The 12,093-nt window shown below is 40.0% G+C and overlaps 1 protein-coding gene and 1 non-coding gene across 24 annotated transcripts in view; both read right to left on the minus strand.

Annotated features, from left to right (window-relative positions):
• The window catches only part of TIA1 (TIA1 cytotoxic granule associated RNA binding protein), a 34,482-nt gene extending 30,715 nt beyond the window's left edge, over positions 1 to 3,767 (minus strand). For 4 of the 23 annotated variants that reach the window (XR_009357299.1, XR_009357300.1, XM_059187981.1 and 1 more), the window contains exons 1-2: positions 3,483 to 3,767; positions 1,861 to 1,966 (exon numbers count right to left, since the gene is read on the minus strand). Coding sequence is in view for 17 of the 23 variants with exons in the window: in XM_059187981.1 (XP_059043964.1) it covers positions 1,861 to 1,913 (53 nt within the window). In the remaining 6 variants the exon portion in view is untranslated. The remainder of the gene's footprint in view (positions 1 to 1,860; positions 1,967 to 3,482) is intronic. The other 19 variants (XM_059187977.1, XM_059187966.1, XM_059187969.1 and 16 more) reach the window with 14 other exon arrangements.
• Positions 3,768 to 4,051: 284 nt separating this feature from the next.
• TRNAG-CCC (transfer RNA glycine (anticodon CCC)) lies at positions 4,052 to 4,122 on the minus strand. The gene has a single exon. It is a non-coding gene; the product is annotated as a tRNA-Gly (tRNA).
• Positions 4,123 to 12,093: the final 7,971 nt, after the last annotated feature.

Genomic DNA, 12,093 nt, shown 5'->3' on the forward strand with positions numbered 1-12,093 from the left:
TTTTAAGTATTCTATAAATAACTATTAAAGAGTTAACGGTATTCTCTTAGATTTACTTTTGAACATTTTCAAACCGCTTAGAAATAACCAATTTCTCCTGATTCTAATTTAGGGGGAATGTGTATGTCTTTCACTGATTATGAATTTATGTACAATAGTAAACGGTACACCAGCATCATCAACTTACTATTTTATTAACAACTGTTACTTTTCTGATGGCTGAAACTGCTGTTTTTCATTAGCTGGCACCTCCTTCACTTAGAGATCAGACCATATACATAAACCAGATTGAACAAATGTATATTATGATACACCCCAAGACATCCTAAGACATCCATGCTCTCAAGACTATTCTCATTTTTACTTATATTTTGCAACAAACATTTTATTTCTAAAATTTTATTTCTAAGTAATCTTTATACCCAAAGTGGGGCTTGAACTTACACAACCTGGAGATCAAGAGTCCATGTTCTACTGAGCCAGCAGGCCCACCCCCCAACACACTAACATTTTATTTTATTTAAAGATTTTATTTATGGGGCGCCTGGGTGGCTCAGTGGGTTGAGCCGCTGCCTTCAGCTCAGGTCATGTCTCGGAGTCCAGGGATCGAGTCCTGCATCGGGCTCTCTGCTCAGCAGAGAGCCTGCTTCCCTCTCTCTCTCTCTGCCTGCCTCTCCATCTACTTGTGATTTCTCTCTGTCAAATAAATAAATAAAAAATCTTTTAAAAAAAAAATAAATAAAAAAAAAAGATTTTATTTATTTATTTATTTGTCAGAGAAAGAATGAGTACAAGTGGCGGGGCGGGGTAGCAGCAGGCAGAGAGAGCAGCAGCCTCCTCACTAAGCAAGAAGCCTGATGTGGGACTCCATCCCAGGACTCTGGGATCATGACCTGAGCCAAAGGCAGCGGCTTAACCTACAGAACCACCCAGGAGCCCCCAAACTAACATTGTAGATGACTGATACGACAAATTTGTAAGCAAACCTACTTACTGACTTCATTCTCACACCCCACATCCAGTCTATAGGTAATTCTTTTTGTTCTATTTTCAAAATATTCCCCAAATCAAACCACTTTTCATAATATGTCCCCAAAGTCCTGCTGACAAGGAACTGAACACTGGCAATCTCTAACTTAATGCTGAACACTCATCTGTGATAAATGAAGTTATCTCCTCTGAGCCATTTACATACACAGGTGATACTGAGATTCGACCACCTTTCCCTCAAAAATGTAAAAATCTTGACTCATAGCTTGAAATTGTACCAGCTTTAAAAACAAATTTACTGATCACTTACCGTAGACTAAACACTGCTAAGAACATACTGAAAGACCCTGACTTGCAGGTCATTAAAACAAATATTTTATATAAAAAGTAAAAACACCGCTGGTAAAACAAAACAATGTTGGTAAAACTTAGTGATTTACACCTACTCACATTTAAACAAGACAGGTTTCACTGAAGAATGAGGAGTTTTGGTTGAGGGAGGTAGAAAGAAGGGAGATAATAAGCAGTTAGAACATGGACTACTCTAGGGAAGAGATTCTTGGATGGGGTGTTCTAGTGAAGAATACAAAGCACAGTTAGCAGTAAGAGTTAAAGAGAACAGCAGAATTGCAGGATGAGGAACAAAAAGGTATATGACTCTGGGTGACTTATTTAAACTTTTAAGCTTAGCTTTTCCCAAGTTGCAGAATGGACCCTTTATTGCAGAGTTCTGATGAAGATGAAACAAGCATGTAAAGCATTTAACACAGAACCTGGCAATCAAAACATTCAATAGTGAATAAAATTTCCTTTATTATTTCTCCTGCAACAGTTGGTCCCCTATCCCCAAGCTAGTACAATTTTAACTACCTGCTTTTGTAGACTGGCCTGAGAAAGCTGAGGTTGTCTTCATTATTTGACATTCCCAAATCAACGTAATAAAAAGGTTTAAGTTCCCAGATATTTCTGGCAGTTTCTGAAATTAAAATTTTCACAATCATGTAAGAATCTTAAATGTAAAGACATTATAAAAAATGATCAGTGCTTAATCCAATATTCTGCTGGCTGTCATACTTCTAGAAAAGAGTAAAGGGAAAAAAATGATTTCCATAAAGCCTATGAGGCTAATAGTTGTTTAGGGAATATTAATCTATAGATATAATCTTTCAAAAAAACAAGGGACACCCACTAATTCTTGCATCCTATTAAAAAGACAAGGTAACAGATTATTAGATAAGCTTGCAAAAAGTTTACTAATCTCTGAAGAAACAGGAGTGACTGTTTCTCACACAGATAAAAACGGACACTTTTCAGGGTGTAAAAATAATCGATTACGTTTTCTTCATAACAACTGCAACATAAAAAGTTGCAGGAAGAAATCTAAAACTGTATTTTTAACGCATGGCATTCTCAAATCGCCAGTATGCTAAGAAAGAAGGTCAAAAACTCATCAGGCCTATTCTCCTTTTCGAGAAAAGCAACAAAGACAAGATCACCTCTTCTGAGAATACTTTGGAAAAACAAAGGAGAATGCTGTGGGGGAGGCTACTCCACAAAGAAAATATCCCCAGCTGAGATCACTTAACACTAACAACTCTCAGAGGTGACTGAATCTGTAAAGGTATTTATCAACTGTTGCTTCATAAAAACTGTCCGCTCGTTCAGCAACATGTCAATCACTAAAGTATCAAGCGATGATAAAAATGTATCAAATCCACTTCCCCTCGGCTCAGAGAGTTATAGATACCTCCGGGTGAGATTTCCATTAAAAAAAAAAAAAAAAAAAAAAAGGAAGGAAGGAAGGAGAGACAGACAGACAGACATAAAGAAAGAAAGAAAGAAAAGGCAGTTTCAAAATCCTTACGGTGCCGGGTTTTCGGCTTTTTGGTCGGGGGAGGGGGTACTACAGAAGGAAAGCCAGAGAGGTTAAAGAAACCTATTTGGCTTTTTTCCAGCTGGCAACTGCAAGAATAAAGTTTATCTCACTGAAAACCGAGCACAAGCAGCCTCAAGAGAAAAACTCCTATCAGCGAGAAGAAAATGAAAGGAACAGGGAGAGTTTCTGGAACAAATCAAAGTAAAATGAAAGGGACGGCTATAAAGATCAAGAGATTAATCAAGAAGCGGGGAGAACGGGACACAGAAGGAAAGCATTGGACAAAAAAGAAGGTTCACCGAGTTCTGAAAAGAGGTTTGAATGAAAAAGTCTTTTCCCCAGGCCTAGGACCACAGAGGGCCCGCGGCGAGGCCAAAGGCCACGCTATCTCGTAGTTAAGGTGACGGGATTAATTAAGAGGGCTAAGCCCCCTCTTCCTCCACCTTGTCCTCTCATAGCCCGGGGCTCGTTCCCTAAGCATCCAGGTGAGCGCCACGGAGAAGAGACAAGATATTGCGGCGTCCACGGAGAACAATAGGCTGGGGAGCGCGCCGAGCCGAGGCCTCCCTCCGGGACGACCACCATCCCGCCCCCCTCATCGCTGCCCCAGACTCACAGAGTCTTGGGCATCTCGTCCTCCATGGCTGCTGCTGTCGCGCCGGCGCCTCGGGGTCCAGCTCCCTAATCTTTACTACCTCCCAAATCTTTTGAGCGGTTATGGCTGCGGAATAGCGGGGTTTCTCGCCTGACCGGAGGTTACTCCGCCTTCTCCTTCCGCGGCAATTACACTAAACGGCCGGGTGCAGCGCGAACAATGAAGCCCCAATACAAGATGGCGGCGAGCCGGCAGCTCAGAAGCAGCCAGCGAAGTGACCCGGACCGCGCAGGCGCAGAATAATCTTGCACTTTCAACCTCCCTCAAGCCATAGGTTCACTTGTTGCGCAGCCGCTCTTCTAGCCGACACCAGGGTATAGCAGACTGCGCAGGCGTAAGAATTAACTCTTTCAGGAGTTGCGTAAAGTTTTTTATCTTCAAGTTCCAGATTCGAATGTTTCAACAGTGACTTATAATGAAATAGAAATAGCCACGGAAATTAAATATCCCCAGTGTTTCGTGAGGAATAAAGACTTATTAAAACTATTCTAATCACCTCATTTTGTAGGCGGCGGGAGTCAAAAGGGAGCTGCGCCGCCCGGGAATCGAACCCGGGTCGCAAGAATGGGAATCTTGCATGATACCACTACACCAGCGGCGCTGATGGCTTGTGCTTTCCTCAAAATATCTTAGAGCAAAATGCAAGCAAACATTTGTTCCTATGTGAGGATTTATTCATTTAAAAATAAAGTTTATATCAGCGCCGCTGGTGTAGTGGTAAAAATAAAGTTTATTAAGAGTCTATAATATTAAAAAAAAAAGTCTATAATCTACTTTTCATTGATCTAAGGAAGGATGTTATCTCATCCCAATACAGTTGAATGACTCTTCTTAATCCATTAAGTTATTGTTCATTAATGTTCATTAAGAAGACTTTGTCTTTAGTAACCAAACTTTGGAGAGCCAGGAAAATCTTTTCAGGTATTTTCATTTCCTTGGTATACTCAGTGCACTTTGCAAATATTTAAAAAATAGTTATTTAAATAGTTATGCAAATCGGTCAAAGAATTCTAAAACTAAATGAGTCAGAAGGTATATAAACTTCAGTCCTCTGGGAAGGGGGTGGAAAAATTAGGACTCTGAAATGTGTGTGGTTCGGTGTAACCATTATGCATTTCGTGTTGCATTTTAGAAATTATGTGAAATATTTTTTTTAATTTTATTTTTTTAAGATTTTATTTATTTTACAGAGAGACAGACAGACAGAGAGAGAGGGAAGCAGGCTCCCTGCTCAGCAGGGAGCTCGATGCGGAACTCGATTCCAGGACCCTGAGATCATGACCTGAGCCGAAGGCAGCGGCCCAACCCACTGAGCCACCCAGGTGCCCCTATGTGAAATATTTTTAAACACAGGAGAATGTACACATCCAAAACTGAGATGTCCTCTTTAGAGTAGTTTCTTAAAACTATACCTTTAAGATTTCTATTTTGGGGATTGTTTTTAGAATCTGGGGCTCGTTCTTCAATTTTATTCAAAGATGCCAAATATTAGTCTTTTGAGGCTGAATAAGACAGGTGTTAATAGTGGATAAAATTTTTTAAAATAGTGTTTTGAAGTGTACAATATAGTGGTTTTTAGTTTACTCACAGAGATTTGCACCATCACTATAATCAATTTTAGAACATTTTCATCACTCCAAAAAAGAAATTCTTACCAATCAGAAGTCACTCTCTATTGCCCATCCCACCTGACTTCCTATAATATACTGATCTGTCTATAGATTCGCCTGTTCTGGGAATATCATATAAATGGAGTCATGCAATATGTGATTCTTTGTGACTGGCTTTTTTCATTTAGCATTACGCTTTTATGGTTCATACAAGTTGTAGCATGCATCGGTATTTCATTCTTTTTCTTTGCCAAATAAAACTCAATTGTATGGATATAGCACAAGTATCTTTTAGGCTTCAAAACCTTTATGAAAACTTGATTATTTTTTATATGTTTTAAATTGTTATATATGTTACATTATGATATATGTTTGTTATATTTGTATAACAATATAAATATATTACTTACCTTAACATATATTATATTGAATATAAATATATAAAATACATATAAATATGTAATTGTAATATATATTGTATATACTAACATATATGTTATATATTTAAGTTTTAAAGTTACAAAATTAATACAGCCTCACTATCACAAATGAAACAATATACAGACAGCTGAGTGGCTCAGTCAGCTAAGCATCTGCCTCTGGCTCTGGTCGTGGTCCTAGGATCCTGGGATTGAGCCTGCTTCTCCCTCTGCCTGCTATTCCCCCTGCTTGTGTACTCTCTCTGACAAATAAATAAATAAAATCCTTAAAAAAAAAAAAAAAAAGTGAAGAGGCGCCTGGGTGGCCAATGGGTTAAGCCTCTGCTTTTGGCTCAGGTCATGATCTCAGGGTCCTGGAATCAAGCCCCACATCAGGCTCTCTGCTCAGCCGGGAGCCTGCTTCCCCCTCTCTCTGCCTACCTCTCTGCCTATTTGTGATCTCTCTCTCTCTCTCTCTCTCTCTGTCTCAAATAAACAAATAAAATCTTAAAAAAAAATAAAAAAGTGAAGCAATACAGATAAGTAAGGAAAAGACTAATTAATTCTCTCATTATCCCCTTCTTGATGTAATTAAAATGCTAACAGTTTAGTCAGATTAATCATTAGGCTTCCACATTGTAATCATACAAATGCAAATGTATTTGAGTGCTTGGGATTTTTATTTAAAAAACGTCATTACGGGATGCCTGGGTGGCTCAAGTGGTTGGACAACTGCTTTCTGCTTAGGTGATGATCACGGAGTCCCAGAATCAGTCCTGCATCGGGCTCCTTGCTCCGTGGGGAGTCTCCTACTCCCTCTGAACTCTCCCCTCTCATACGTGTTCTCTCTCATAAATAAAATCTTCAAAATAAGTAAATAAATAAATAAAATTTTAAAATGTGGTTAGGGCACCTGGGTGACTCAGTCTGTTAAGTATCTACCTTCAGCTGGGGTTGTGATCCTGGGGTCCTAGAATGAGTGGCATGCAGGGTTCCCCACTCAGCAGGCAATCTGCTTCTTCTTCTCCCTCTACCTGCTGCTCCTCCTCCCTGGTTGTGCTCTCTCTCTTTCTCTCTCTCTCTCAAATAAATAAAATCTTTAAAAATAAAAAATGTGGTTAGTCCATGGATATTACTTCGCAACTTTCTGTTCTCACTTAAACTTACATCATAGATATTTTCCAGTTGAATCAATTCAGATCTAATTATTTGGTTTTTTGGTAGCTGCAAAACAGTCCATAGAATGAGTGTGCCACAGTTTATTCAATGTTAAATTGAATAAATGACCATAAATGGTATTGAAGAACATTAGGTCACCCCATTTTTGTTTTTTGTTTTTCCACTATAAACAATGCTGCACTAAACATCCTGATACATATATCCTTATAAGTGATTCTTTCATTTCTTTAGAATAGATCTCCAAATGTGGGATTTTTGAACTAGGCAATATATCTATATATTAATCTTAATAGATAATTGTTTTAAAAAAAGTTTTTAGTCATTCGCACACTACAACAATGTTTGAAAGTCAGTTCCAGAGAACTCCATCCATTCTACCTCGTTTTTCCCTGCATTGTCAGTCTTATTAATTTTTGCTAATATGAAAGATGAAAAATGGTATCTCCTTAATTTGCATTTGCTTAAACTACTCCTAGAATTGAGCATGTGTATTTCATTTTTAATTTTTATTATTTATTTTATTTATTTATTTTTAAGATTTTGTTTATTTATTTGACAGAGAGAGACATCACAAGTAGGCAGAGTGAGAGGAGGAAGCAGGCTCCCCTCCAAGCAGAGAGCCCGATGTGGGACTCCATTCCAGGACCCTGAGATCATGACCCGAGCTGAAGACAGCGGCTTAACCCACTGAGCCACCCAGGTGTCCGTATTTCTTTTCTTTTTTTTTTTAAGATTTTATTTATTTATTTGACAGAGAGAGACATCACAAGTAGGCAGAGAGGCAGGCAGAGAGAGAGGGGGGAAGCAGACTCCCCGCTGAGCAGAGAGCCCAATGTGGGGCTCGATCCCAGGACCCTGAGATCATGACCTGAGCGGGAGGTAGAGGCTTAACCCACTGAGCCACCCAGGCTCCCCCGTATTTCATTTTTTAAAGACTTTATTTTTTTCAAAGCTGTTTACAACAAAATTGAAAGAAAGGTAGAAATTTCCTATTTACCCAATGCCCCCAAATTTGCATTCATGTATTTTTTTCTTTTGTTTTGCTTTGAGCATGGGCACTAGCTTTCTCTTTTGTGAATTACCAATTTATATAGTCTGTATTTATATTGAATTGTTTACCTCTTACCAACTTGTAGACCTCTTTGTATGTTTGCAATACATACCTCAATCTTGCCTGCCATATTAGTGGCAGATGCTTTCCTCATGTATTATTTTTTTTAACTTCTAAAATTCTATTTTTTGCCATCTGAAAATGTTTAAGTTTTATGTAGTCAAATATGTTTCTCTTTTCTTATATTGTTTCTGAATTTCCTGTCTTGCCTAACAGGGAATAAATATTACTTAGTTTGTTTAGAGTAAGAAAAAAGTGAGATGTAAAGAAGTAAGAAGGTAAAAAAAAAAAAAAAAGTAAGAAGGTATGAAAATGAATTTTTTCAAGGTAGTTTCAAAAAAGAAAAAGAAACACAGAGCAGTGGCAGAATTACATACAGATTTAAGTATTGTCAAAGATAAGCAAAGCCAGCACTAAAGTTTTACTTTTAATCAGTAATATACTATTGCACAAGGGAAGAGTCTAGCATAATCTGAATTAAACTTCAATTTGTATAGATGTGACCTGGCATTTGGAAGGGAGACTGCAGGTACAGGGAGGGAGATGAGCAGGGGCCACACTGAGTCCATTAGTGAAAGATTACAAAACTTCAGAGAAAGGGTGGTAACTGGTGCTTATCAGTTAGGCTCCTGTCCTCCCACAGAGGTTATGAGACAGAGGCTCTATCTTCCGTGTTGGCTGGAACAAACAGTAAAGTCTTGGGAGCCTTGAGTTTTCTCAGACAGGGACTTTAAAAAAAGGTAGCTAGGGTCATTCCAAGGACACAGCTTTGAGCTGTTAGAAAATGTTAGTGTTCTGTTCAAGTCTTTTTTTTTTTTTTTTTTTTTAATTTATTTGACAGACAGAAATCACAAGTAGGCAGAGAAGCAGGCAGAGAGAGAGGAGGAAGCAGGCTCCTCGCTGAGCAAAGAGCCCAATGCGGGGCTCGATCCCAGGACCCTGGGATCATGACCTGAGCCGAAGACAGAGGCTTTAACCCACTGAGCCACCCAGGCGCCCCATGTTCAAGTCTTAATAGGCCAAGGCTGGGGTACCTGAGTGGCTCAGTCGGTTAAGAATCTGCCTTCTGGGGGCGCCTGGGTGGCTCAGTGGATTGAGCCGCTGCCTTCGGCTCAGGTCATGATCTCAGTGTCCTGGGATCGAGCCCCGCATCGGGCTCTTTGCTCAGCGGGAGCCTGCTTCTCTCTCTCTCTCTCTCTCTCTCTCTGCCTGACTCTCTGCCGACTTGTGATCTCTCTGTCAAATAAATAAATAAAATATTTAAAAAAAAAAAAAAAAAAAAGAATCTGCCTTCTGACAAGAGAGGATCAGGAGGGAGACAAACCATAAGTGACTCTTAATCTCACAAAACAAACTGAGGGTTGCTGGGGGGAGGGGGGTGGGGTTTTGGACATTGGGGAGGGTATGTGCTATGGTGAGTGCTGTGAAGTGTGTAAACCTGGCAATTCACAGACCCATACCCCTGGGGATAAAAAATACATTATATGTTTATAAAAAAAAAAAAAAAAAAAAGAATCTGCCTTCTGCTTAGGTCATGATCCCAGACCTGGGATCATGGCTGCTCAGCATGTTGTTGAAGTGTGGAGCTGTAACTCTGCATGGACTATGAACAGTCAACAATATGTACTTAAAAGTTGCACTATTGCAAAACCTGTGTATTATCCAGCTACACATACACTATTTTTTTGTACTGATGGTCCTGTACCAGAAACATTTTCTTTTGTTGTTACTTACTTTTTAAACTTTTTTAGCCACTTAAAGAATATCTGCTCATGGGGTGCCTGGGTGGCTCAGTGGGTTGGGCCTCTGCCTTTGGCTTAGGTCATGATCCCGGGGTCCTGGGATCGAGCCCCTCATCGGGCTCTCCGCTCCGCGGGAAGCCTGCTTCTCTTCCTCTCTCTCTGCCTGCCTCTCTGCCTACTTGTGATCTCTCTCTGTCAAATAAATAAATAAAAATCTATTAAAAAAAAAAAAGAATATCTGCTCATGGCGCAATTTGTCTCATCAGGCTCCCTGTTCACCAGAGAGTCTGCTTCTCCCTCTGCCCCTCTCCTCAGCTCATGCTCTCTCTCTCCCTCTCACTCTATCTTCTCTCTCTCAAATAAATAAAATGTAAAAAAAAAAAAAAAAAAAAAAATAGGCCCAGCCTAAGGCCTGTCTAGTGGAGAAGATTGCTCAGAGGAACCTGGCTGGAATTTGGTTAAGGAGAGAACCTTAGTGTTTGTTCTCCTGGGGCGGGGGGGAGTCTGGGGCGGGGGGAGTTTGCTTTTTTGAACAGCATTCCTTTGCATGAATGTTTGTTATATTATCTTATTATTACTTCTCATATGTATGGTAGCAATTTCTATGACCTTTTTAAAAACCTTTTGAGGGGGTGCCTGGGTGGCTCAGTGGGTTAAAGCCTCTGCCTTCGGCTCAGATCATGATCCCAGGGTCCTGAGATCGAGCCCCGCATTGGACTCTCTGCTCAGCAGGGAGCCTGCTTCCTCCTCTCTCTCTGCCTACCTGTGATCTATGTCTGTCAAATAAATAAATAAAATCTTAAAAAAAAAAAACAAAAACCTTTTGAGTTTTCAGTGGCAGTGTTATTTTAAAAGGGCAGGAGTGCAGAATGAGAAAGCCTCTGACCCACCTTCCACATTGCAAGTCCTTTACATTGTGTCTTCACTGAGCGTTCTTTCAGTAAACTCCTTCCCAAGGTTTCAGCAGCAGCAGTGAAAGCTTCAAAAGATGACACATGGGTCAAAGTCACTAATATGGTCAATTCTAATCAACCAACAAACATTTATTGAGTGCCTAGTGGGCTTAATGCACTGATAATTGTGTTGTGGGGATAATGTAGTTTGGAAAACAGAAAATAAAACACACAGAGAATTTAGTTCTTTGTAATTTCTAGATGTAGTCAAAATGGAGCTTACTCTTAATCTTTTTATGTTAATTAGGAGTGTTTATTTCCTGTATGATTTCATCTTATTTCATTAATACCACCTTCACTCCCCCTTTCTTTTTCTGCTTAACTGGCCTCCTTGCTGGTCCTCAAACAATGTCAGGTATTTTACTTACCTAGACAGCTCTTTCCCCAGATATTTGCTTGACCCACTCTCTCACTTCCTGAAAACTTTTGCTTGGATTCTATCCTGTTCAATGAGGCCTATACCAACTACCCTATTTAAAACTGCAACCCCTTCCTCATTCCTCTCTCCCCACTCTTATAATATATAATTTACTTGTTATAATTACCATATCTCTTTCCACTGGAATATCATCTTCATTAAAATAAATATTTTATTTTATTTTTTTCTGACAGACACAGATCACAAGTAGGCAGAGAGGCAAGGGTGGGGGCGGGGAGCAGGCTTCCCGCTGAGCAGAGCGCCTGATGTGGGGCTTGATCCCAGGACCCTGAGATCATGACCTGAGCCAAAAGCAGAGGCTTTAACCCACTGAGCCATCCAGGTGCCCCAAAATAAATATTTTAAAAAATGTTTTGTTCACTGATTTTTCTAAAGCACCTAGAACATTACTTGCCACTTACAAGAAACTCGATAAATATTGGCCCAATGAATGAATGCTTTTTGCACTGGGTTTTATACTCCCTTTTTCTAAGTTCAATCTTTGTTTGTATCCAACTTCTTTTCCTTCCATCCATACTATTCTTCATGTTCACATGATGGTTTTTTTGTTTTGTTTTATTTGGGGGGGAAGAGTGGAGGTGGGGTATTTATTTTACTTACAAAATGGGATCTTATAACACTCATCAGTCAGTCACTGTTTTTCTCACCTACCGATACCAGGAAAAATCCTATAATTTTTTTTTAAATTTTTAAAAAATATTTTATTTATTTATTTGACAGACAGAGACCACAAGTAGGCAGAGAGGCAGGCAGAGAGAGAGGAGGAAGCAGGCTCCCCGCTGAGCAGAGAGCCTGATGTGGGGCTCGATCCTAGGACCCTGGGATCACGACCCGAGCCGAAAGCAGAGGCTTTAACCCACTGAGCCACCCAAGCGCCCCAATCCTATAATTTTTTTAAAAAGATTTTATTTATTTATTTATTTGACACAGAGAGAGACAGTGAGAGAGGGAACACAAGCAGTGGAAGTGGGAAAGGGAGAAGCAGGCTTCCTGCTGAGCAGGGAGCCCCATGCGGGGCTCGATGCGAGGACGCTTGGGATCGTGACCTGAGCGGAAGGCAGCCGCTTAACTACTGAGCCACCCAGGTGCCCCAAGCTCCTACAATCTTTCTAATGCTTG

Source organism: Mustela lutreola, chromosome 9 (genome assembly GCF_030435805.1).
Source record: "Mustela lutreola isolate mMusLut2 chromosome 9, mMusLut2.pri, whole genome shotgun sequence".
In the NCBI taxonomy this organism is placed as follows: domain Eukaryota; kingdom Metazoa; phylum Chordata; class Mammalia; order Carnivora; family Mustelidae; genus Mustela; species Mustela lutreola.